At 53.4% G+C, this 24684-nt stretch overlaps 9 protein-coding genes across 9 annotated transcripts; 4 read left to right on the top strand and 5 right to left on the bottom strand.

Annotated features, from left to right (window-relative positions):
- Positions 1-774: 774 nt before the first annotated feature.
- PG998_003896 (uncharacterized protein) lies at positions 775-2689 on the top strand (the record flags this gene model as incomplete). The annotated part of the gene is made up of 3 exons (XM_066870714.1): positions 775-1592; positions 1665-1883; positions 1936-2689. Coding segments are annotated over 3 exons (1791 nt in total), but the record flags the coding sequence as incomplete, so codon positions are not given.
- Positions 2690-3363: 674 nt separating this feature from the next.
- PG998_003895 (uncharacterized protein) lies at positions 3364-4489 on the bottom strand (the record flags this gene model as incomplete). Its single annotated transcript, XM_066870713.1, has 2 exons — positions 3364-4052; positions 4120-4489. The coding sequence occupies 2 exons, from the start codon at positions 4487-4489 to the stop codon at positions 3364-3366; spliced, it is 1059 nt and encodes a 352-aa protein (XP_066734463.1).
- Positions 4490-6008: 1519 nt separating this feature from the next.
- On the bottom strand, positions 6009-8118 carry PG998_003894 (phosphoglycerate mutase; the record flags this gene model as incomplete). The annotated part of the gene is made up of 2 exons (XM_066870712.1): positions 6009-7231; positions 7278-8118. 2 exons carry the CDS (start codon positions 8116-8118, stop codon positions 6009-6011), a joined length of 2064 nt encoding a protein of 687 aa, XP_066734462.1.
- A 2354-nt stretch (positions 8119-10472) lies between these two features.
- On the top strand, positions 10473-11618 carry PG998_003893 (peptidase C13 family protein; the record flags this gene model as incomplete). Its single annotated transcript, XM_066870711.1, has 1 exon — positions 10473-11618. The coding sequence occupies one exon, from the start codon at positions 10473-10475 to the stop codon at positions 11616-11618; it is 1146 nt and encodes a 381-aa protein (XP_066734461.1).
- A 521-nt stretch (positions 11619-12139) lies between these two features.
- Positions 12140-14606, top strand: PG998_003892 (transcription factor IIIC subunit delta N-term-domain-containing protein; the record flags this gene model as incomplete). Its single annotated transcript, XM_066870710.1, has 4 exons — positions 12140-12946; positions 13017-13262; positions 13316-14242; positions 14418-14606. 4 exons carry the CDS (start codon positions 12140-12142, stop codon positions 14604-14606), a joined length of 2169 nt encoding a protein of 722 aa, XP_066734460.1.
- A 337-nt stretch (positions 14607-14943) lies between these two features.
- Positions 14944-16777, bottom strand: PG998_003891 (uncharacterized protein; the record flags this gene model as incomplete). Its single annotated transcript, XM_066870709.1, has 3 exons — positions 14944-15886; positions 15954-16315; positions 16388-16777. 3 exons carry the CDS (start codon positions 16775-16777, stop codon positions 14944-14946), a joined length of 1695 nt encoding a protein of 564 aa, XP_066734459.1.
- A 292-nt stretch (positions 16778-17069) lies between these two features.
- On the top strand, positions 17070-19439 carry PG998_003890 (uncharacterized protein; the record flags this gene model as incomplete). The annotated part of the gene is made up of 3 exons (XM_066870708.1): positions 17070-17300; positions 17345-18177; positions 18230-19439. 3 exons carry the CDS (start codon positions 17070-17072, stop codon positions 19437-19439), a joined length of 2274 nt encoding a protein of 757 aa, XP_066734458.1.
- A 1332-nt stretch (positions 19440-20771) lies between these two features.
- PG998_003889 (uncharacterized protein) lies at positions 20772-21666 on the bottom strand (the record flags this gene model as incomplete). The annotated part of the gene is made up of 2 exons (XM_066870707.1): positions 20772-21325; positions 21414-21666. The coding sequence occupies 2 exons, from the start codon at positions 21664-21666 to the stop codon at positions 20772-20774; spliced, it is 807 nt and encodes a 268-aa protein (XP_066734457.1).
- A 919-nt stretch (positions 21667-22585) lies between these two features.
- Positions 22586-23767, bottom strand: PG998_003888 (uncharacterized protein; the record flags this gene model as incomplete). The annotated part of the gene is made up of 1 exon (XM_066870706.1): positions 22586-23767. One exon carries the CDS (start codon positions 23765-23767, stop codon positions 22586-22588), a length of 1182 nt encoding a protein of 393 aa, XP_066734456.1.
- Positions 23768-24684: the final 917 nt, after the last annotated feature.

Here is a 24684-nt window from a genome sequence, read left to right as displayed (position 1 = left end):
TGTCAACCTCCCGAACCTTGCATCCCATTTGCCATCAGCAGGTCGACAGCAGCAGCAGAACAGGGGGAGGATGGAGATTAGCTTAGCGAGAGGCAAGCACCCGAACGAACCAGATTGGGCAGGCAGGCAGGACAATAACATGTCTATCGTCGATGCTGCTGCTTCTCTTCTTTCCACCTCCCTTGGTTGCTCTCCAATCTCCTGCCCTTCAAGATTTCCCAGCATCAGTACCAGTGACCGGCCGACCAGGAATGGGCTGGCTCATGCATTGATTGATACGACATCATTAATGTGGTACCGACAGGACTAGAACAGCCCGACCTCGCGCCCCTTCAAACAAGCCGGCCTGCTTGCCTGGTCGCTTTTCCTTACCTTCAGCCTTTCACGCTTGACGCCCCGTCCCGCGCTATCGGTGCGCCCCCTTTCGCGAAGAGAACGTGTCGGGTCAATCGAACATTTCCAAGAAGCCTCAGTGAGACAACAGGACGAATCCGTTCGACTGCCTCTTCGACTCGAAATTCCCAAATTCCATACCCATTCTCGCATCATCGGTCGACAGGCACCCCAGCTGGCTTTTCTTTTGGCCACAATCAACCACAGTTCTCCGTTCGACTCGACCTTCCATGAAGTGTTGCTGTTAACAAGCCCGGGGTCGCATTGACCTCACCGACAGCTGCGACGACACCACACTAGGCCGCATTCTTCTGTTAAGCTTCTTTCGCCGAGGTGGTACAATAGATTGCGTCTGCGTGACTCGCAATTGTCCATAACACCATGGCATCGTCATATGCCTTCCCGACTCCTCCCCTACCCCACAACCACGCCCATCATGGCCACGAACACGTCCAGTCTCACTCGCACTCCCGCTCGCCGCCAACCTTCGGCCACTCGCGACGATCCGACCGAGGCAGCAACGCCAGCATGCATTCCTACAGCCAGAGCCTCGAGTCCCTAAACGCCTATGCCAACGGCCGTGGCCAACACAGTCGCAGTCAGAGCTATGATCAGTATCACAGCGAGGGCGATGACCACGCTCATTCCCACGCCACGGCTGCTGCGGCGCATACCCAGAACACGACGCAGTACAAGGCCAACTCGTTCCTGCCCATGCAACGACGAGAGAACATGAACCGACCATCGCCGCTCTCTCGAAAGGCCTCGGGCAATGCGGGATTTGGTGGGAACGGGTTAAGCCCAGTACAAGATGCGTCTCCTGCTACGCCCGGGCAGAATGGCTCCGCCTACTTCGACAGATCTCCCGCGGGCGCCGGTCATGATCACGATCATGATCACGACCACTCCCACGAAGGACATGGCCATGCCCACAGCCACTCCGGCCATTGTGGCCATGGACACGATCACGACCATGACCACGACCACGGGCATAGTCACAACCACAGCCACAGCCACGCGCACGATCATAGTCATGGACCTAGCCATAGCCATGCGCATGATCACGATCACGGCCATGCTCATGTTCATACGCACCACTCCAAGTTTACTGCCTTATTATTACCATACACATCTCGATGGCCACTCATACATTCTGTCATGATCGAGAAGGACTCAAGGCGCATCTTCTATTTTATGATGTAAGTGATGCGTGTTTCCACTCCCCTTCCTCGTCGAGAGACATCAATCTCAAACTGACAACGATACGCCAGAGTAAACTTCTCCTTCATGGCTGTCCAAGCCTTCTACGGCTATGTGACGGACTCGTTGGGCTTGCTCAGCGACAGCATCCACATGTTTTTCGACTGCGTGGCTTTGGCTGTAGGGTTATTCGCGGCCGTCATGAGCAAATGGGCACCAAGTGAAAGGTTCCCCTACGGCTTTGGGAAAATCGAGACATTGAGTGGCTTCGCCAATGGTATTTTCTTGATGTATGTGAACTTCGATCTTCGCCGTGTTTGTCTTGCTAATTTACTGGTCCAGACTCATCAGCGTGGAAATCATGTTCGAAGGCGTCGAGCGACTTATGGAGGGCAGAGAGACGAAACGTCTGCTGGATCTGTTCGTTGTCAGCACATTGGGCTTGATCGTAAACTTGCTGGGGATTTTCGCCTTTGGGTCGCATGCGCATGCGCATCACGGCCACGACCATGGACACGACCACGGACATGGTCACGATCACGGCCACTCGCACGGTCATTCGCATGGTCACTCCCACGACAATGATAATATGCACGGGATTTATCTGCATATTCTGGCCGACACTCTCGGTAGCGCATCCGTCATCTTTTCCACCATACTGACCTACTTCATCCCTTGGTCTGGCTGGGATCCTGTCGCCTCGTTTCTTATTGCTTACCTGATCGGCATGACGGCCGTGCCACTTGTTAAGTCCTCTGCCCACAAGCTGCTTCTGACGAACCCGGACGACACCGAGTATAACCTGCGGAACACCTTATCCGGCATCACGGGAGTGCGCGGGGTCGCGTCTTACGCAGTGCCCAAAATCTGGGAAGACGACCGCACCGGCAGCGGCGAGTCCCGGACGAAGCTCATCGGCGTCATCCACGTGGCGGCGATGCGCGGAGTCGACATGGAGGACGTCCGAGAGCGGGTCAGCCACTACTTGTTAGACCATGGCATCGACAGCACGGTGCAGATGGAGAGGGAAGGTGACACCGCATGTTGGTGTGGTATGGGTCGGCTGAGCTCGCTGGCACCAAAAAGCCCGGGGTTTAAGTAAATCAACTGTGTAACTGTACATGTATCAAAATCACCATGAACAACCTAATTCCGACTATGATACATAGGATAGAGAAACGCGTTTTAAAATTAGATACGAAGCAGAAAAATAATACCCTCAAGTTTTATCCAACTTCACCGAAAAGCTTGAGTTCTTGCGTAGCCGGGATGAGCTATAAACTAAATGCAGGGGGGAAGCCTGCTCTAAACTGAAACCACGATGCTTGAAGAATTTCGACGCATTTTGTTCTATATTTAACAGGGCGGGTTGCCTACATAAGTACGCGAATACGTAATATATATCATGTCTAATCTCGGAAAGACACAGAAGCCACCCCTGCACTCATGTATGTCTACGCTGTCTATATGAGTGAGTATCATCATTCCACCCTTGCGAGTCCATTGCTGCAACTGGGAGCTTTTGTTAGTCGCTCCGTTGCTTACTTTCCCTCATTTCATCAACGATGATGCATCGAACACGAGCACTGGGTATGATTGATTGATCCTTCAAAGATACCAGACCAAGCTTTTGCCTAGGCCGGCACCAGTCATGCCCTCCTCGCCCCTAAACCTCCTCTTTGTCCGTTTCGCTTCCTCAGGCCTGTACCTCTTGGACTCTTTCGTAGTGATTGCGACGTTAATTAATGATCGGTTTTAGTTTTTATTCCTTTAACCAAATGCCTTGTTCATGGCTTGGTGAGCCAACTCGACACCCAAGAAGGTAGCCGCGTTGGCGGGCACGGCTCGCGCGAGAGCGGGGCCAAACCCGGGGAAGAAGGCCTTGAAGCCGCCCCTGCCGTAGATCTCGCGGATGACGCCCTTGAGGGTGGGGTTGCCGTCGGCTGTCTGGAGGCGCGACTTGACCGTGTCGACGGGGAAGACGGGGATCCACATGGCGACACCCGCAGCACCACCTGCCGCCGTGATGGCAAGCAAGGAAAGTTCGCCGCTGGGGTTTCCGGTCTTGGGGTCCACGGGCGTCAGCTTGCGCTTGCAGTACTCGTAGGCGGCGAAGTAGGCGGCGCTGCCGGGGCCGTCACGCGCCAGGGTGGCCGCCGAGCCGCGGAAGACGGAGCGCACGCCGCCCTCGCGGTACAGCTGGCGCACCACATCCATGCCGCCGTTGTACTTGGGCTTCTCGCCGGGCTGCCGCTTCTGGTCCTGGACCTGCAGGATCACCTTGACGCGCTCAAAAGGTGCCGTGATGGCCGTCATGGGGATTGCGCTGAAGAAGCCCGCCGCCGAGGTCTGCGCGATGGACAGCTGTGTTGGCCGGCCCGTTGTCGGGTTGATCTCGGGCGTCGAGAGCGACGTCACGATTTGCTTGCCTAGGTCGTAGCCCCAGAAGGACACGGCGACTGTTGGAGAAAAGTTAGTACGTGTATTCAAGGATGAGAACAGGCAGCATAAAGATCAATAACTCACACATGGGCGTGACACCCACCAGCGGCGCACTGACACCAGCGTACAGTCCCCTCCGCAAGCCGTCGCGGGCGATGCTCTTGCGGACGACGTCGATGGCGCTGCTGTAGACACCGCTCTCGGCAGTCTGGAGACGCACCTTGACGAGATCAAAGGGGTGGCCGACGACGACGGCGCAGACGCCACCGAAGCCGCCCGCGGCGAACGAGCGCAGCTGCGACATGCCGCTGCTGGCGGCGGCTTTGGCCTCGGCCTTCAACTCGCTCTTGAGCTCATCTGTGGACTCGGGGATGTGCGGGAGCTTTTGGGCGACGGGCGCGGGCACGGCGGACCGCAGCTTTGTGTCGAGGCTGTTGGGCGGTTCTGAAGTCATGTTGTCTGGTTGGAGGGGCGATTTGGAGGGGGGTGAGGGGAGGTGAGGTGAGCCGAGGACGAGAAGTAAAAGAAACGAGATGCTATGTTCTCGGAATTATGACGCCTGTTCAGCAATATCAAGAAATATGTCCGTTTCTCGTGGGGAAGATCGATGCGCTGCAAACAACCGGGAAAAAACAAATTAAGACGGACGGCTGGCTGACTTGGACTGGTTGGATGGCTGGATGGAGGGATGGATGTGTAAAGTCCGGGCCAAAGTCCCGTGCTGTCTTGCCAATTGAGAGTGTCGTCCCTCGGCTTGTGATCGCGACCCACTTCCCCACGAATCGATACGGTGGGCTCTTGTCGTCGTTCAACTTGCAGAGGCGTGGAAGCGATTGAACGCCGGCTTTCTGGGCAACAGGCAGGAGTTCTTCGTGATTGCAGTCCCAAGGTCTTGGAAGAGGCAACGGGAGCAAATTGGAGGCCATGGGAAAAGGACAAGTATGCGGAGGTCCGGGGTTACGGAAGGACCAGATCTCTCGGCATGGGATCGACCCAAGACATCCAACGCGACAAGTCTCTGCTTGTGAGGTCTGGTTGGTGACGTGATGGCCTAGTTGCAGTATGTAGATGCATCTCGCAAACCAGCCCAGTAAGCGACTCCAACTCCAGATCAAAAAGCCAATTCAAATCGAAAAGAGGTACTCCAATCCAAGAGCAACGCCGGACTGTCGGGTGAAATGGAACACAAATGCGGCGGTACTACATCGACGACGCCAAAATCCCCATAAGCAGCGGTGCGCACTGTTCCCCCCTCCAAATGTACCCCGACGACGTCAGTGCCTCGGCTGGTACTGTCATCTGGGCCGAGAGGTACCCTGCCACCAAGGCCATTTGTTATCAGATCAATCAATCTAGCACCTTTGGTCTTGCAGGGGGTTGACTCGTCTCCTGCGGTAAAGAAACATCTCGAGTCGTGAAACATGTAGACGGATATTTATATACAAGAATTAGAATATGCACACCTTCCAGAGGCCTGCATATGTCCTGCCTGCAGCGCTGTGCAGCGTGCAGCAGTACAGCCGTGCAACGTGCAACTTGGCCCTCGTCATCCAATCGCCGACATCCTGTTCTTCCTTTTTCTTTGCTCGGGTCAAAGGAGAAGCATCCGATGGGAGGCAAGACTACTAGCTTCCAACCCCCTGACACTAGCTTGGGGGCGGGCTGGCTGCACTGCGCGAACTTCACATCGATGCTCTGCAGATCATTCCAATGAACTCGGGTCCAAGCAAAGCTCATGAGGTCATATTAGCCCGACTCTACTCAGGGTAAAACAGTCCCTCGGGCGCTAGACTATAATAATGGTGCGAGCCATACCTACGTAGCAGGTTCGGGTTCAGGTCAGAATAGGAGCAGTGATACTTTACTCAAATATGGTAGTACATTCTTCTTATTTTAAAGGGGGGAGAAGAGCTATGCAACCCGGCTAAATCATACCATTAACGCCTCTGTATGCAGTTTGGCGCGTTTCTATCTCAGCGCTCATTAACGGTCCATCGTCTCTTGCTTGACGATAGATCGCGTATCCGCTCGGCTTCACCTGGAGGTCGCGGTGCGCCCCAAAGCCCTCCTCCTCCTCCTCCACCACCGCTACCACCGCCCCAAAGGCTTGGGGATGAGCGTCCGTCCGAGGTGCCCCGATCTTCACTGCGCGGTTCCATCATCTTTTCCTCAAGACTGTCTACAGTGACAGTCTTGGGATGCTGGACTGGCAGATGGCCGTTGTTCGTTTCTGGTTCGTCCGTTGCCTTCAAGTCCAATGGCGCTGGCTTCTTTACCTCCTTTTCATGCTCATGCTCAAAATTGAGCGTCATCGGCAGGTCTTCCTGAGCTTTTTCTGTTTCCTGTGGAGGCTCCCAAAGCCCGATGGAATTCGATCGAGCGGATTTAATAAAAGTTGTGACGCCACTTCCCACGGTGATGCCGCCCTTGTCAGTTTGACTAGCCCTGTTGTTGAAGCTGGTGGCGTGAGAGGATCGCCGCATACTGCCGAGCGACGCGTTTACAGAGTTACTGCGATGGACGGGCGATGTCTGCCCGAACTGCGCGCCGAAGCCGACGTCCCGCAGCGCAGGAGAGAGAGGCCCGTTGAACCGCCCCCGAACACCCCCGCTAATGCTTGAGGACCTACTCAGTGATCCAGCCCCTGGCATGAGGTGGTCACTGTTCGCGAACAAGGTCATCTCATACATGTCGGGGATAGACATTTTCCGTCGCGAGAACGCATCGTCTAAAGACGCCAGGGCGCTGGCATCAATCGAGTCGACGCCGTCATACGCAGGCCGCCTCCTTGCCACAGTAAGAGACGACATGGCAACATCAGCCAGCACGGGCTGAGCGGTCACGCCACCCACCAGCGCGTTGCAGCCGGCACCATGTGACACCAACACCACGATGTTCTCAGTCTCGACATCGTCATCCCCTTCGTCGATTGCACATCCACTTTGTGCCCCGTTGCCATGTGGAAACTTGATCATGCAAGTTGTTTTGGTCACCATGTCTCCAGGGCGATCGGCTGTCGAATACCACTCAACTAAACGCTTCAGTCCCTTCCTAAAACGTTGGTGCATCGCCGCCCATTCTTCAGGCAGGACGCCACCGTCACCCCATGCAAGGTTGTCGCGCGACGAGTCCCATTGGTAGTCAACATCGACGCAAGCATCTCGGGCATGAGCCACATAACCAACAGGTATGGGGTCTGTAACCGAGACTGCGTAAGGTGGGGTGGGCGCGGTATAGCCAACGGGTATGGTGGATGTGCTTCCACGGCGTGGTGCCCCCAAGGGGACTTGAGAGCCGGGCTAGGAAGTGATTCATCCAGCTTGGAGAGACTATCCAGTCCGGGGAGCTTGTGTGATCATCGGCAGACTCGGCGTGTGTCGCGAGAGGGCTGCGCAACGAGGGGGAATTCCACAAGGCGCTGGGCGTGCTAGGCACCGGCTTCGCGTTGAAGTGTGCGTAATTGTTGTAATCTTCTTTTCGCAGTAGTTCGGCCTTGGCGGACGCAAGCATGAGTGCTGATCTGGGAGGTGGGGTGATGTGGTCGAAGTAATCGGGTGATGCCCACTCTCCCAGGAAGGGGTCGAGTCGGAGGACCGATCGCTTGATATGTATTGGGCTCTGGACGGTATTCTTCGGCTCGTTCTCGGCTGGTAGTGCAGGTCGTGTTCTTGAGGGAGCCGGATTTGAGAAGGACGAGATCTGGTTCACTCGGGTGGGCTTTGTGCGAGGCGACTGGCCGCCGGTAGGGGTGCGGGAGGGCGAGGAGGAGGGTTCCAACGCCAGGCCGGAACTGATGGCTACCGAAGTCTGTACACACCGGAGGAAGGGCGAGCTGTGCAAAACGACATTGTATCGTCGTCGTTTACGGGGCGTTTGGTTGATTGCAGCGGCAGCTTCTTCTTCGGCTTCACGTTCTTGTATGATGGATGCTATGCGAGCCCCTACCATCCTTGATTGTAGCCATCCCCCGTAAGTTAAGGGCGGGTCGTAGGGGGCAGGCGAGGACAAATGCCACTGTTTGTCGGCGGCATCCAGACGGTTGCCATGCCTCACAATGAAAACGTAAGCAGGAGGGCGGCCCATGGTTCGTCGTCTCGTTTCCGTGGGAAAGGTCGTGGTAGTTGGTTCGGAAAAGGGATCTTGCTGGGGAGAAGATGGGCGCGGGGTGGTGTAGTCTTTGTGAAATTGATGTGTGGTGTTTTAGCTGCGCGAGTCAGGCCACCGTTCGCCGTACGAGATATAATTAACGGTGAGGCTCTCGCAGGCATATATACCTGAATAGAGTGCTTTCTCCGGTGGACTGGTAAATTGGAATAAAATCGTAAGGGAATGACGACCGGATTGGGCGATCATCAGTCAAGTAGCAGTGGAACCTCTGCAGTTCCAAACCTTGAGCATCGTCCCGTTGTCTCGCCTCGCTGTAGGTTGCGTTCGTGCCTGGATCCAAACCTGGAATCAAAGTACGGTAGTGGTGATGGGCCTGGACGAACTCAACTCAAAATAGATTAGAGAAAGAAAGAGAGAATGGAAAAAACTGAGACAACGTGGAGTAGCCGTCGTCGCCGTTTGTCAGCTTAGGGAAACACGCAGTCCAAACGGCGGCGGTGGCAGAACTGACTGCCCTTTCTTTCTCGATTTCTCTAGCTCCAACTACGTCCTCCCGTTTTTTTGGAGGAGGGACCGAGGGACCAACCGGGCAAAGATGGACGGATCACTTGGACCAGGACCCTTGAAATTAGCGGGGGCTAAGACCGCTAGCAGCTGGAATGTGGGTGCGTGGGCGTAGAAGAATGGGCAAGAATGGGCTTCTAACTGGTCCGACTGGCTGGGACTGGAGGGCCGCTGGAGGCCGCTGGAGCACTGAGAGCACTAGACGGCCTTGTACAACTTTTATTTTGGTGCATCAAACACCACATGCCCGATGTATGTTTGGTGCTTGGGTCGTGGGTGGTGTCCTGTGTTTGGCATCAGATGCGGGGGCGTTGACCGAACTGCAAGTGTTGGTGTTTCTGTCTCTGCTTCTTTTCATTCCATCATCGTGCTTAGCCGCCCCAGGCGTCCATTCTGGGCATTGGTCAATTGTCAATATTTTGCTGCAGCAAATAGCTTGATTTCATGTCATCTGCCGCAGTAGTTCAAGCCAAGCCTCGGCTTGGCGATTTAGTGCTTGCAGGTCCGTCGTATTTCAGTCACCTTGGCTAATGCACGTTGAACGAAGCGACAACAATCAATTTATTGACTTGGGCGGATTACTTGATTAGTGCATCGACATCTAGTGTTGTGCAATGCATCGTCTTACAACATTCCATAATCGATGAACTGCACAAGATTGAGTGGCTCCCCGCATGAGCATTCCGCAGACCGACCACCCTGGTGCGCCTAGACAGGATAGGAGAACCTAGGATAATACACCTTTGTCTTTTCCAAAGGCGCGCACCTCGTTCACGCATTTGGGTGAGGTAAAGAGTGTTAGAGGTTAGCCTACATATGTCTTGATAATAACTAGCGTTGGACTGTGCGGTGGCCGGCTCCAGCTGCCATGGTGATGATAAAGCCAAATAAGAGTGTCATGAAATCTGGCGTATAAAATACATCGGTAACCGTGTATTCTAGGACCAGAATCTTCTTGAAATCCACATACAACTTATCCAATAACCACACTCTAGCATTCAACATGAATTGACAACCATGGATTCTCTACAGCTAATTGCCCAAATATAGTTTTCCCATAGCACGGTACATTTAATAGAGACTGGCACTGGATATAGTCATATCAAGCCAGGGTCATGTGTAGAGGTAGAAATCTACCTTGAAGACCAGAGGCCAGGAGTCCGTCAGTGGCTTGGGCGAACCGGCTTCTTTTAGAAGGGCATCTCTTGGATATTCTTATTCCACAATGCTACAAAGCATGCCTATCCTGCTTGCCAACCATCATGGGGCCTTGGGAGTATCAGTCTGAACTATGTTAAGTATTGAGGAAGCACGGCTCTTGTGCGTTCCTCCCTATACTGCCTGTGGCCTGACATAAGTTATACGCGGAATGTTTTTGATTGACACAGCTATAAGTGTCAAGACTATTGGGAAAGTGTGAAAAAAGGATTGGCCAGGTCTTCGCGAGTTATATACAGACACCTTCCCGTAATTATCGATGAATGGGACACATGCTGTCGCTGCTGAGTGCCAGTGCCAGTATTAGTTGGCTGGTGGGTACCCATTATTACCTGGGTTATCCCACTTGCACGGTGTATTACCTAAGCCGGTTCTTCCAGCCACTCAGCTCTAGTGGGTATGCGGGTGATGTTTGTCCCTATTAGCAATCGTCCCTCAATTATTCAGCAGTCTGACATTACCCATAGGCCATTCGTTGTGTTACCTCCAACCTCAACAAGGGGGCTCCCGCCTCTGTCTACCAACACCAACTGCAAACATCAACCACCATGAAGCTCCCTTTGGCATTGTTGTTGGCGCCACTGCTGACTCTAGTAGCCGGCCTGCACACCAGTAACTGGGCCGTTCTGGTGGGCACGTCGCGCTTCTGGTTCAACTACCGCCACCTTGCCAATGTATTATCCATGTACCGAACAGTCAAGCGACTCGGGATCCCGGACTCTCAGATCATTCTGATGCTGCCAGACGACATGGCCTGCAACCCCCGCAACGCCTTCCCCGGTACCGTCTACAGTAACTCGGACCGCGCCGTCGATCTATACGGCGACAACATCGAGGTCGACTACCGAGGCTACGAGGTCACCGTCGAGAACTTCATCCGACTGCTGACGGATCGCGTGGGGGATGAGATGCCACGAAGCAAGCGCCTGCTCACGGACGACCGCAGCAACATCTTCGTCTACATGACAGGGCACGGCGGCAACGAGTTCCTGAAGTTTCAAGATGCGGAAGAGATCGGCGCCCCGGATCTTGCCGACGCCTTCGAGCAGATGTGGGAGAAGAAGCGCTACCACGAGATCCTCTTTATGATCGACACATGCCAGGCGAACACCATGTACAGCAAACTGTATTCGCCCAACATCATTGCGACCGGTTCGTCCGAGCTCGACCAGTCGTCGTACTCGCACCACGCCGACAACGACGTCGGCGTCGCCGTCATCGATCGCTATACGTACTACAATCTCGAGTTCCTCGAGTCCGAGGTCCGAGACACCAGCAGCAAAAAGACCATCGGCGACTTGTTCGACAGCTACAGCTACGAGAAGATCCATTCGCACGCTGGCGTGCGTTACGACCTGTTCAAGGGCGGCGCGGATGCGGCCCGCAGCCGTCTGCTGACGGACTTCTTTGGCAACGTCCAGAACGTCGAGATTGATGGGACCAGGAACACGACTATGATCGACGATGAGCTGATTTCTCTCAGCAAGACAATTGCCCGGCTCTCGGAGCTTGCTCGCGAGGAAGAGATGGCGGCAAAGAACCAGAGCGATACCAAACCAGCACCTCGAAAGGTGCAGGTCGCGAAACCGCTGAATGATGACAATTGGTGGACCAAAAAATTAGTAGGAGCGACAGCTTTAGTGGGATGCGCTGTTGTATGGGGTTTGGGGTCATACTTCGAAGCTTCTTTATAAAAACCAAACCTGGAAATTGATTAGCGCTGCATGCAGGAATGACAATAATAGAATAAGAGCTCATTAAGTCAGTCAACGACCTTGGACTGGTGGAATAATTTCACGTGCCTCATCGTGATTTCTATGAAGTGTTTCTGATAATAAACGGGTGGTGGAACAGTCGCCAGCTATTAACTAGTGGGGACGCGCAGCTCAACTTGAATTCGAGGCTTTCAACAACACCAGTAACAGGAATGAAATTTACGAAATACCAATCGACGGTGTTTGGATAGTCGGAACCTACTTTTTCTCGGATTGCTTCTTTGCGAAGATCGGTCGGTGGTCGTTCGCGTCCCAATGTTCAATTTGTGACTACCGCCAAAAATAGCAGCGGCCCATCACAAATATTTGGACACCAAACGAGAATACGACATCCAGATCCGTCCGTGAACAGAGATGCTATCCAATCATTTCACCTCCCTGCTCTATCCACAATTATCTTTGACCTCCTGACGAGGCTTCAAGTTGGGGACGATACTAAAATGTCGGCTCAAGATCGAAGTCACATCTTGCCGTTGGAGTCTTTTAGCTTGAATGCCGTTCCGTTGACCACCCACAACATCGCATGGTCGCCCGACGCGGAGCTCGCCATCACCTCGGACGACTGCGTATACCTGTATTTCCCCGAATTCCCGTCCACGGGGACCACCGCAGCCGCCGCATTCGGGTCCGACTTTGAGTCGCAGCGGCAATACCACGAGGTGACCTTCCGGTTCCCCGTTGTCGAAATCCGGCGGCCGGAGCTGAACCGACACCTTTTCACCGCGGCCGAGCAGGAGTTTCCGGACTTCCCCGCCACATTCGGCGCCGGTATCAGCCTTGTCGCCAACAACGGCACATCTCTAAACCATGCCGTAGCGGTGGCGTGGTCTCCGAGCGGCCTAGGCCTCATGCGTCGGTCGGTCCTGGCCGTCCTCACGGGCACCGGCGCGCTTACCATCTTCTGCGAGGGTGTGTCGGACGGCCTCGGCACCATCAAGATGAAGGGGCGGAATGTCAGGACAGTGAGCTCCTGGGTCGTCCCGTGGAGCGTGGGCGACAACCTACTCATCCCCCGAGCCAAGAGCCACGAGTCCGACTATTCCAAGGAGCGCATCACGTCGTTTGCGTGGGCGAATGAGACTAAAGACCCAGGGAGCCTCTTAGCGTACGTGAATGACGAAGATGAAGTAGTCGTCCTTACTGTGCAGTCAAAGCACGACCCTGCGGCACCGTCAGGCAGTGCCGGTGAATGGAGGGTTGAGGAAGTCGCTCGTTTCATGGCAAACGGTCCACACCCGAAAGGAGATGTAAGTCCCCAATCACATTCTCTCTTGAATAATTCGCTGCAAGAACTGATCGTTACTGACATGGCTCTAGCCTACGCATCCTGATTATTCTCCCCAGGGATCATCTTTCGCTCTCCGCTGGAGCCCATGGCTAAGGAAAGGCCCCCACAAGACATGTTTCTTGTCGTACATTACTGCGCATTATGTTGGCTTCCGGGAAGTCACTATACGAGCCTGGAAACATATGGAGACACCTAAGATTAATGTTCAATCATTTGATACGAACGGTATCTGTATCCACCTAGCCCCCGATGCATTTCTCCAATGGGAAGATATGGTATGTCCTTTGCCAGCCGCGACATATCGCTATCACTAACCTTCCCATCTCAGGTATGGACTGTCGAAGGTGGTAGAGTCTGCCGTGGAATCATAGCTACTCCCGCCAGAGTCCAGCCTTTTCAAGTTACCTTCGATGATGCAGCACCCCCGGAGGTGACCACACCGCATTCAGCTGAGGTTTGTGGCACCAACTATGCTTCCAATGAAGAGGCCGAACAGGCCAGCAACCCCATCACCGGCATGGTGATCCATCCACCCAACCTCTCCGAGTCAACCCCGACTCCCCATTTCTCCTTGGTTCGCCTGTCGGCGACGGTCTTGAACCATGACTGGTATCAAACCAACCTCCCTATTGCTTCCGACTCTAATGACCCAAGCTCCAAACCCAAATGGGTTACTGAGATGACCCAGTTCATGGAGGAAAAGCAGCCTATAGCATTGGCATACCGGCCGGTGAATCCTGACGGAAAGCTACCCAAAGGCGATAACGACGAGGATGCAGCGGGTGACGAGGAAGAATATGACGACGATTCCGACGACGAGGATGAGGATGAGGATGAAGACGGCTCAGACTGGGGCTCCGTCGAGGATTTCAGTAAGACGGAATACTTGGGGGAGCTCGACCGTCTAGCCGAGATGGAGAAGGTGAGCATGACGCGCCTCCGAACCTGGGGCATGACGTCCAGCCCCGGCGGCGGCACGCACGCTGTCTTCGTGACGCTCAACAGCACCATCAAGCCGGAGCGCCACACGTTCGGCGGCATGCGGTGCCGGGTGCTGTTCGGCCCCAACATTGCGCCCCGCGATGACAACATCCTGGCCATGAAGAGCGACCTCAGCACCGAGGGCCGCATGTGGGAGTGGATGTACGGCGGTGGACCGCCCGTCCCGGGGGCTAGCGATTTGCTCTCGGTGAACCACACCGCCAGGACTTCGGCAAGGGAGAAGTTCAAGGAGTTCGCCGCCGCACAGACCTGTGTGTTTTGTGAGGGTGTGTTGATACTTGAAGGTCAAACATCACGGTGCAACAATGGGCATTCATTTGGTAAGCACCCTTATTTCCTCTCCCGAACCGGCATGCATAGATACGAGATTGTTCCTGCTGCGAGGACAGACATAACTGACAAACTATTCTTTTCATTTCCTGATAGAGAACTGCGCTTCTACCGGCATCCCTATTACAACTCCTGGCAGCACCCACACATGCAGCGTATGTGGGCTGAAATGCCTGAAGCCCCAGCAAGTAAAAGCATTGGCACAAGACAGCGACCTACACGATCACATAGAGAAAGAAGTCTCGGGCGAGCTGTGTGGTGGCTGCAGTGGGAAGTTTATGAATTGAGCGAGAGAACATCCAGTATACAGTGTCAAATGCGTCCAATAAGCTCCCTTTGGTAATTTACACTTTTCATGCTTCGTTTCCGAAACGTTGGCTACCCCAAATGTCCAATTGCCAACGAGGCAATTTCCACCAGCTCGAATTGCTCTCAGATGACTGTCGAGGGCAGGCACTTGGCAACTTAGGTAAGGTGCATGGATTTGAGTTTGAAAAAGTCTGTCCTGTCCATTTTGATGGTCTTACTTCTCCTGTCAATTTATTTTAGGGATACTTCCAGAACCCGCATTGCCTAGATATTGTTTATTATCCAAAACGGAACAGCGGCGCACCAGAATCATTGTCAAGACACCGATGCCGGTTCACATGGCCTTCCCTCTAGGGAATGGATCAGGCCCTCCAGACCACAGACTACATCTCGGTAAACAGCGCTCTGTAGCTCTGGCTGAGTAAGATCCTTGCCAAAACCAAAGTCGCACTCTAGGCACTGCTGTGTGAGCCTTTGGAACGTGGGTCCAAGTCGAGAGTCGCGCGCTGATAGATCAGCGATGCGCCGCACTTCTACAATATCGTCTGGCTTCAAAGCGTCCCACTGCCCGATCTGGAGGAGGGCCACTCCAAGACTGTGCATGGTCAGGTTGCGAATGCCGTGTATCAATTGCGCCTGTGCAAGGCCGTCCGATCCATCGGCCATGACGGTGTCGCGTTGCTTTCCTTTGGTAAGCTCGGTGCCGATATGCAGGGTTTCCAAAGACGCCGCGAGACCCTCATTTATCTGGAAATACGACAGGTCCTGCAGGCGCCACAATGGTGAAAGCCACGGCGTCGATTGAAATTGGAGCACCCCTTTGACCAGGTTAAGCGCAAGTCGCAGCTGTGCGGGAACCGAAATGGAGCGCTCGACGGGAAGTTGAAAGATCTTATCCAATGTAGCGGGCTCACCTAGCCTTTTTGGATTGAAGCACTGAGTGTGATCACAATATTGGTCGCAGGCAGGATACAGATGATGCCTCAAATGCTCTGGCGTGTCCAGATAGCCGCCACAGCGGTTACTCTGTGTACACAGTTGAGTGCACATGTCTCCCGAAGAACACAGATCCAACGGCTTAGGGCCATTATCGGCCATTGTCTGGTGTGCCAGCCCATCGTCAGTAAACCTGACTCTCCTGGTTTCGCTGGGCCTCTCTTGGCTACTGGCACAGTATAATGTGGTCGCCCTTGTAGACGGTATGGCGATGTGGACGAGGCGCAAGCTCTGGGAGCGGACAAACAAGTCAAGAAGTCCACTATCCAGTATGTCAGCCAAGCTCTACTGCGAACGACTTGAACACTCAAGGAAATTATATCGCCTACTCTTCTATCTCAAAGCCATTCCGTGTTCGGTAACGGACAAATACCCTGAGACTTCCGTTCTTTCGAGAATCCAGCAACAAACATAAATCATGGCTTGTATGCTGAGCCTGAAAGCACGACCAGAACGATCGAAGCGCATCATAAAATGATCTAGAGTGCTGCCTGGCCTGCTGAAAGGATTCAGGAAGTGGCCTTGTCTTTTTAGGGGGCAACTTGGATGGGCACCGCTGGATCTTCGCTGCTGTCTTACGCAGTCTCTTCAGTTCTTGAATTGCCTCATTGAGCTCTCCCAGCGTGGTCTGATAACTAGACTTCTTCATCATGACGTGGCAAGCTTGGCGCATGCTTTCGGAGAGCTTGATCTAAGGGCACTGCGGTGTTAGTCATTGATGAAACCGGCCCACGACGGCAATAGTTAGACATGGCTGGCGTACTTTGACCTCTAGGCTTGTGGTGTCCTCCATACCGTCATTCAGCTTCTCATTAAGAGCTGAAGTGTGCTCGCGGATCTCGGCCATCGTGTCTTCGAAGTCTTCATACTTCCTGCCCATGTATTGCTTCAACTGGGCTTCCAAAACCTCTGAACTCCACCGAGTTTCTGCGGTGTCTTCAATCAGAGCCTGAGCCTCATCACGACCTACCACCTCTTGCAACAGCAATTGCATTTCATCCAGGAAAATATCGCTTTGAAGTTGGAATCTCTTTTGGAGTCGCTTGGCCTCACTGTCGTGGTGCTTGAGGACCTTTAGCTTCTTCCGAGCTACTGCAATGCCCTTGATGGTGCCAATGCAAAGGGGCAATATCGCGAGCGCAAGTTCCGCCATGGTTGTGGTTTCGAAATAGCAGCCGTTTGGACAGAGCAATAAAACACTTCTCAGCGTCTGTGAGAGGCGAACTCATTTACTAGATCAAATTCGCTGTCGCCGGGGTCGTTGGCTTTGCCTTCCAATTAGACGTCCGGATGTTGCTTACTTAGGCGGGGCTGGCGGGCTGACGGGCTGTTTTATGTACTTCGCCACCACCCAGCCGCCAGCCTGATCAGAAAGCTCTTCATTATTACGATCGAAGCAGAAGGACCTGAACCTGCTGCTTTGGATACACACCTCTTTATACGCGATGACGGGAGCAGACCGGGTTGCTGAATGGCAGCAGTCCATCACCGGACTCCGGAATCCTGAAGGTCATCTAGACGATCCGCCCTTGATCGCGCAGCTTTACGCGGCATGTTCAGAGTTCTTTGGTGCCATCATCATAGTCCTTTCCGGCGATGAAACGATCGATAAGTCCGTCCTGATCACCTTGCAACGAAGCCAGAGCTATATGGTTCTATGGGCAGATGGCTATGGAGTAAGTGACGGATTGCTAGATAAGTCACTCGACAAATCTCGAAGAGCGCGCGGGGCTACCTTACGCTTGATCTTCAGCGTCTCACAAACACTCACCAAAAGTATGCCTTCTGCTTTCTGGGCTCTATCATGATCTTGAAGCTCATGTTAGCAGGACTTGCCCTACATGCTCCCCAGGGGCAGCGGATTTCACTGTCGACCAATATCATTAGAATTGGCCTTGTAGCAGACAAGGTCAAGTTCCTGATTGAAAATGATGATACTGGAGACACCGATTCTGATGCGAGCAGCGACACTTCGTCTTTAGCTGGTGCTACTGACTTGGGAGAAATTGCCGAGGATCTTCTCACTGACACTCAGTGCCTCATGGACTTGGGATCGAGGTTCCAAGAAGAGCATGTTGGCCCTGTAAACGTTGAATCTGCAGCCAGCGTAGCCCAATTGGGCACATGGGAGCCTTCCATGAACTTCGTCGACCGCGTTCGTTGGCGTTATCCTCGATGCGAGGCGGCTCTCGCAGAACGTCTTGGCAAAGCCAATTGGGCCCGGGTTCTAAGACACCGGGAAACGGTGAGTGAGAGCAGCAGGTTGGAGTTGGCTATGGTTCCTTCAACGACATATGTCCCAGACAAACCGGCGCCTAGCCAAGTGGCCTCGACGACTTTCCGCGATTCTGCGCTCGGCAGCTCCGTCCCATCAGGCGCTCCTGTATCTGGGCTTGCGACGACTGATTATCCAGAGACGCTCGTCTCATATCGGGCTGGCCAAGGTGACTCGATCCGAGTACCACCGCTGCCGGATGGTGCGGGAGAGGGTAAACCATTTAGCTGCATCGGCTGCGGGATGAAGGTCCAAATAAAAGCCAAATCTGCTTGGAAGTAAGCGAGTTACAACCAGATATTGATCTGGTGGGTGCTAACTCTTCTGTAGGAAACATCTCTTTCTGGATCTCCAGCCATACATTTGCCTCGATGGTGGATGTGAATACAATAGCTCGCCTTTTCCAACAAAGGCTGAGTGGGAAGATCATGTCAATTTGGAGCATGGTTTATTTCGATCTGTAGCACCCAACTTCGAATGTCCGATATGCCAGGACGAAACTCCTAATTGGAGGGCTGATGCTAATGTTCACCTCGCTCGGCACCTTGAGGAGATCGCGCTCACCGTCTTGCCTACGAATCTTGATTCCGAAGATGGCACAGACCTGGATTCAGGATCGGCGTCTTCGGACCCTTCTATAACAAAGAGTCTAGTTCCAGTCGGACCAGAAGACCTGACCCTACCCGATCGTGGTGATCGACGCAAAATGGCACACACATTCGTTGAACTGGATCGGTACATGGGCACGCCGGCGCCCGACGTCTTCGATGACTCCGAGTTCAAGCGCGGAAAGGACGGCGAATTCCCCGAGATCCCCAGCGAGGCCGCGCGCAACCCCGACCTCGAGCAGATCCGGCGGCAGCATAACCTCTCACCGTCCACACCGGGCAAGCAGGCGCCCGACCTTCTCGATAACTTCGAAAACAAGCGCGGAAAGGCCCAGGACCCCGATCGCGGTTTTAGGCGTAAGATGGCACGCATGTTCAGAGGTCTAGGTCGGCAAATACGCACGCCGACGTCCGAACTCTTCTATGACTCCGAGTTTAAGCGCGGAAACGCCCCCGAATTCCCCGAGATCCTCGGCGAGGCCACGCGCAACCCCGACCTTGACCAGATCCGGAGTCTGTATAACCATCCACTGTCCGCATCGGGCTCCGAGTCCGAATCTGAGCATGGTAAGGCTCAGGAATCCCCCCCTATCCCCGGCGATGCCACGCGCAACCCCGAACTCGTCAAGATCCGGTCGCGGTACGGTATGAATCGGCCATGGAAGTGCCCGATTCCCACATGTAAATATAACAAGTACGGCTGGCCTACCGAGAAGGATATGAGCCGCCACGTCAAGGACAAGCATTCTTCTGCTCCTGCCATTTACGAATGCTTGTATACGTCGTGTGATTACAAGTCAAAACGGGAGAGGAACTGCAAGCAACACATGGAGAAGGAGCATGGATGGAAGCCGAGAACTCCCAACCAGCCGAAAGACGGTCGGCCATTCGAGCATCACACAAACACATATGACCCTGCAGCTGCGGAGTAAAAGAGGATTCTTGCTAAGGATTTTGTTCAAGATGGCGAAGGGAGAGGCGACATTTTCTTTGCTACTTCTATGGCTGCGGGCAGGAATTCGCGAGTGAGGATCAGCTGGAAACGCATCGGAAAGCGCATGGTTGAATGCCAGATTTGTGAAAGGGCGATCACAGAGCTCTGTCCCTAATCCTATTCTATTTTCGTATTGATTTGACTCATACTAAAGGGGCTCAACAGATATTACAGGTTTGGTGTCAAGTGACCTCTGAATATACAAACTCAAAGAGAAAAGAGAAAAAGTCATTGCCTGATGCCCTCCAATCTCGCCAAATCTCGCAAAAGGGCCCAACAGATATCGTTCTTGTCGAACGACCAAATCTTTGTGTCTTTCGCGGTGCTGACTGCTCTGTGCCGGAAATAAAAAGGGGGAAGACGTGATATGTATAGAATCGGAAGGTGTCGCTACTTCACATACATTAGACATAAACCTATATATCCTATTCTACATTAATCATCAGAGAATGTCGGACCCGCATGTGTGCGATATCAAAAGTGTGTATCTATGGCACTATCTTGGTTTAGTGGAATGAGGATTTACCAACCTTTTCCCCAGAGCTTCTGTTACTCAACAGATGCTATCCCCATCAATGCCAGTGGTAATTGATGCGTCAAACCCCAAACCCCTTTCACCAGAATGTCTGCCATGGTTTGTACCGATAGATAGGAAAGCTTAACGTATGGGCAAGAAGAGAATACTCCACTTCCACTTTTCTGTCAGAGTATTAAGGGCAGCCCTTCCCCCGTCTTTATTCCTTCCTTCCATTCTTTCTTTCTTCATTCCTTTCTTCCTTCCTTCCATACAACTACACTTTGTTTCTTGATTGAATCTTCCTGGCACTATTCTGTATCCCCTTTCCATCGACACGTGGTTGGGAGCCGCACCCGGCTGGCTGCACTGGACTCATCCCACTGCCCACTAGACCCCCGACGCCAAGCGATCCGATTGTGGACGTTGGTTAGGGGGCCGGGGGCTACGATCCGATTGTGGACGAGTCTTCGGGGTAGTGGACTAAGGTGTGGTCACGCTGGGCGCGACTTCCTGGCTACCGATCTGCCCTCCCCCCCCTTCCCTCTTCTTTTTATCCTGCTTTTGGCCTTGCACTTCTTTCTTTTGTTTGTCCCTATCCATGTTCTCCCAGCTTCTTTTTTTCATTGCCAGCTGAGGTTCGTCCTTGGTGGTGAGGAAGAAATGAAGAGGGGCGAGCATGGAAAGCTCAACCACCGGTCCTGCCCAGCCATACCTACCACCTTGGGCGGCCCACGGTGTCGTCGCCAACACCAACTATCCAGGCAACTCCGACTTCACGACCCACTCCACAGTACGCCTAGGAAGCGCAGGGAGCTCCTGTTTGTCACAACCCTGCTCGCTCTGGCTTCCGCGTTCCGACTGCGACCCGGTGCCGAATGACGATGACCCCTCTGTATTCAAGCTCGCACGCTGGCAACGGCGGAATAATAGCCACCCCATCAGTACCCCAACCAGGATAGCCGTTGGTATAGCCACGCCGAGGCCTAGCTTGGCGCTGGTGCTCATGCCACCTGCAGGCCCTGGCTCTCTGGTCCCCGTCGACGCCGCCAGGGTTCCAGAGCTGCATGCCGTTGTTGTTGTTGTCATTGATGGCGGCGACATTGGGACGGCGGAACCACTGTTGGCGCCTATGACAGGGGCAACGGCAGAGACCACATTGAGGATATTGAAATAGTGGCACGTTGGACCGCCCCTCACATCTCCATTAGCCAGCTGGACTTGAAGCTCAAAGTAGAAGACGTTGGAGGCTTCAACGTTCTTGCTTGTGCCGACGACCCACGAGTACTTCCCTTCTCCTGGTAAGCCTCCTATTTGTTATTAGACTAATCAGCTTTCCAGTCATCTATGGGGTATGAGAGAAGTGAGGAAGTAGTAGGAGAGAAATAATAACCCTACTTTGAATAATCTCCGAGTTGGAGTTCCAATTCTGGAACATAACTAGATTGTACTGCTGGGCCATGTTTCCCTCCACCCATGATATTTCTATTTTCTCCCCGATTGCGTATTGGCTGTTTCCGGTGTAGTTGCCCGGAAGGCCGCCTTCCGGGGGTTCTATGAATTTCATGTAGGCCTCGACAATCGCCCTATCAGTGGGAAGACTTGCTGCCAATAAAATAGCAGCAATAGATCGACAGAGGGCGACACGCATTCTTTCGGCGGGAAATGGACACAAGAAGAGAAGAAGATTAAGTATTATGATGGCTACGAATCGTCGTAGATGGCATGCGGTAAGAGAATAAGAAAGAATGGGTATAGCAAAACGTCACGAAGAACCGGACATCTTCCCACTTTGCTCAGACGAAGGATCAAAAGGGGGCGATGACCATGGGTGGTGACACTGCATTTCTATGGGAGGAGGGGCTATGGACGGTCGCCTCGTATCTGAATCCCACATGAGATTTCACTTGCACTGGCCAAGAGGCACGTAAGCTGTTAGTCCCACCAGCGAATAGCAGGGCTGGGCTGATAATGGGGTCTGTCCAGCCGAAGGGTTTCAGGTGCTATATTTTCCCATTTTCAAAGTTGTATTCAGCCCTCAACTGCCAGTGGTTCGTGTGTCACTTACCGCACAGGCTGAGCAGCAGGCTGTGCGGTACCTCGGTGGGACAAAGACCAGGCTGTGGGATAGGCTGGGGTCGATTTCTCTATCTATGCTAAGCGTCCTATATTCGTGAGGTAGTCTACGTTGGTAAATTGGTTCGGGCTTGGTGATCTTCTTCACTATGGACTCGGGTTTCTCGCATGTGTGTGTTCGCCAGCCTTGAGGGCCTTGCATTGCATTATACCTGAGGATCAAGGCCTTATTGCGCATGCGCAGCCAACCAGAACATGATCGATGTTATGCGTTTGCTCATGATGTATTGGCTATGTCTTTGTAGCCCTTATCCCACTATGGATATAAAGATATTGTGTAAAGCTGCCCTGAAACAGAACACGTTACGAAAATCTTTGTTTTCTATTTTATATCCGAATAATGAGCTAGAAGGCTTGAAAATACTGCTTGAGCTCAGAATGTCAGTGTATCTTCTGTCCGGATCAGATGAGCCCATCGCACAACGTTTGTGCCCTTAGCCCCTGCACCGCACTTCTCCAAGCTCTTTTAGCAGCGAACTGTTCCCAAATCTCTCCATCGCTGTCGCCTCCAGGCTCAAGAAAACCTCCAAGCCCCCGTCAGCTAAGCGCGGAAGCACAATCGGGTACCGCCGCCCCGTCATCCCTGCCGGCCTCACTGCCTCGCATCGCCCGACAAACGGGCCCCAGCTTAGGCCGCAGATACCTTCATCGGCCCATGAAACCATGGAGATCCCGTCCGAACGCCGGCGTCCAGTGGGGTCTAAAATCGGATTAGAGGCCAGGTACGCCATCGCGGTGCGGATGCTTTGCGCGGTGACCTGGCCTGCTATTGCACGGCGGATTGCCGCAGCGGTCCTCGTCAGGATCATGGTATCCTTCAATTCGTACTGCCTTAGGCCCGTAGCGCCACCAGCCAGCGACAGTAGCTCATGAGCGGGAATCGTTACGATGGCCCGCCCGAACGCGGCGCCGAGATAATTTCTACTCAGAGGGGGCTCGCAGCGGCCGCGGAAGTTGACGGGGATGTATATTGTCGATGGCCATAAGACCTTATCGTCGACCATGGACGATGGTGGAGGTTCGGCCGCTACAACAGCACTCCAGAGCAGGGCCGTTAAAATATCGCCGGTAGACACCCAGGGTATGTCGTTCGCGACATCGCGAAGCCGGGCCGTGACGGCGGCTTTGAGTCGCAGCAGAGAGTGCGCAGAGAAGTACCAGATGGCTGAGATGAAAGTGGGTGATGGTGAGGCTGTGACGGTTCCGGGTGGTCCCTGTATTTGATCGTCATACGGGAAGGGTACGACCTGTGGTACAGTGCTTGGTATTTCGGAGCTCGCCACCCCCGATCCCAAGGTTTTTACTAAGTCTCGGTCCAACATATTCACCATCCCCGATGGGAGGCCAATATTTACAAGTCGATCCGCCTGCTCCTCAATAGCATGAGCAGCTGGTTCGTGATCGCTAGCCTGCAAATCCCGGCAATTTGCAGCCCAAAGTCGGAGCAGGGCACCAAGCCCCGTGATATCCGTCGTGGAGTGGTGTACCGCGATCCCGAGCATGAACCCACCGCTGAGCAGAGTCAGCCGGGCCCGGAACACGACTTTCCTGTCCTCTGCACAGGGTCTAGGTATCTCGGGCTGAAACTCGCGAAGCGAACTGGGCGGAAACCACATGCTTTTCAGCTCTTCATAACTCCAGTTGTGTGAGCAGTCTTGTACGTTAAAAAGGTCCTCAGGTGTTTGATTAGGCGACGAAAGTGCCTTGGCGCCATGCCGGTACGGATGCTTCAAGTGTGCGACGCAAGACTGCAGGTACGGGACCTGGCACGCCGTGATCTCGGAGTGCCTCTCGAAGCCAATAAGCGACTGATTCGGGTTGTATCGGGGGGCAAGGAAAACACAGCGTTTGGCGAATGTAGGTGCGCGGCATGACCGAATCGAGGGGGGAGAGGGGAGTCCAGGTCATAATCATTAACTTAGCAGCGTTTAACCAAGTAAATGTTTGAAAAGATGGGATCGTTAGGAGAAAAGGGGAAAAATAAACTAAGAATGCTTAGGTATGTCAGAATATACGGCGGTCTGAATGGAGCCCCCCCCAATTGCATGGCTGACTGGATAGGCTGATTGGGTAGACGGACAAGATTGACCAACAAGATGAATGGTTCGCAAACATAAGAGTTTCCGAGAGAATTGCCTACCGTTTGGTTCAAGACGTCCAATGACTAGAGCACGATTTAATCGGGGCTATCGTCGGCTGCTTTAAGTCATCATTGATACCCGTGCCTTCCTAGAATCAGCAGTAACAATGTAATCAGTCACACCGACAGTTGAATACGGTTGCATCGTCGAGGAACTCGAATCCAACACTGATTTGGGTATTTGGCAACTACCGTGCTTTCCCTGTCCTATCCTGAACGCCGTTGCCAAATCAAAGCTTTGCTTGTTGCATGCCAAAAGGAAGAGAACAGAAAACAGTAATGATGAACAAGCCGAATAAGCCGCTGATAACATGGAATGAGATAGGCCCTGTGTATAGACAGATGCCTCTCGACAAAAAGCCTCCCCCTTGTAGCTACCCAGTGCCAGGTTGA

This window comes from Apiospora kogelbergensis (assembly GCF_038363985.1).
Source record: "Apiospora kogelbergensis strain CBS 113332 chromosome Unknown utg000002l_segment0_segment0, whole genome shotgun sequence".
Taxonomy (NCBI): Eukaryota; Fungi; Ascomycota; class Sordariomycetes; order Amphisphaeriales; family Apiosporaceae; genus Apiospora; species Apiospora kogelbergensis.
Note: the sequence above shows the minus strand (reverse complement) of the source record. Positions and strands in the feature narration are given on the sequence as shown.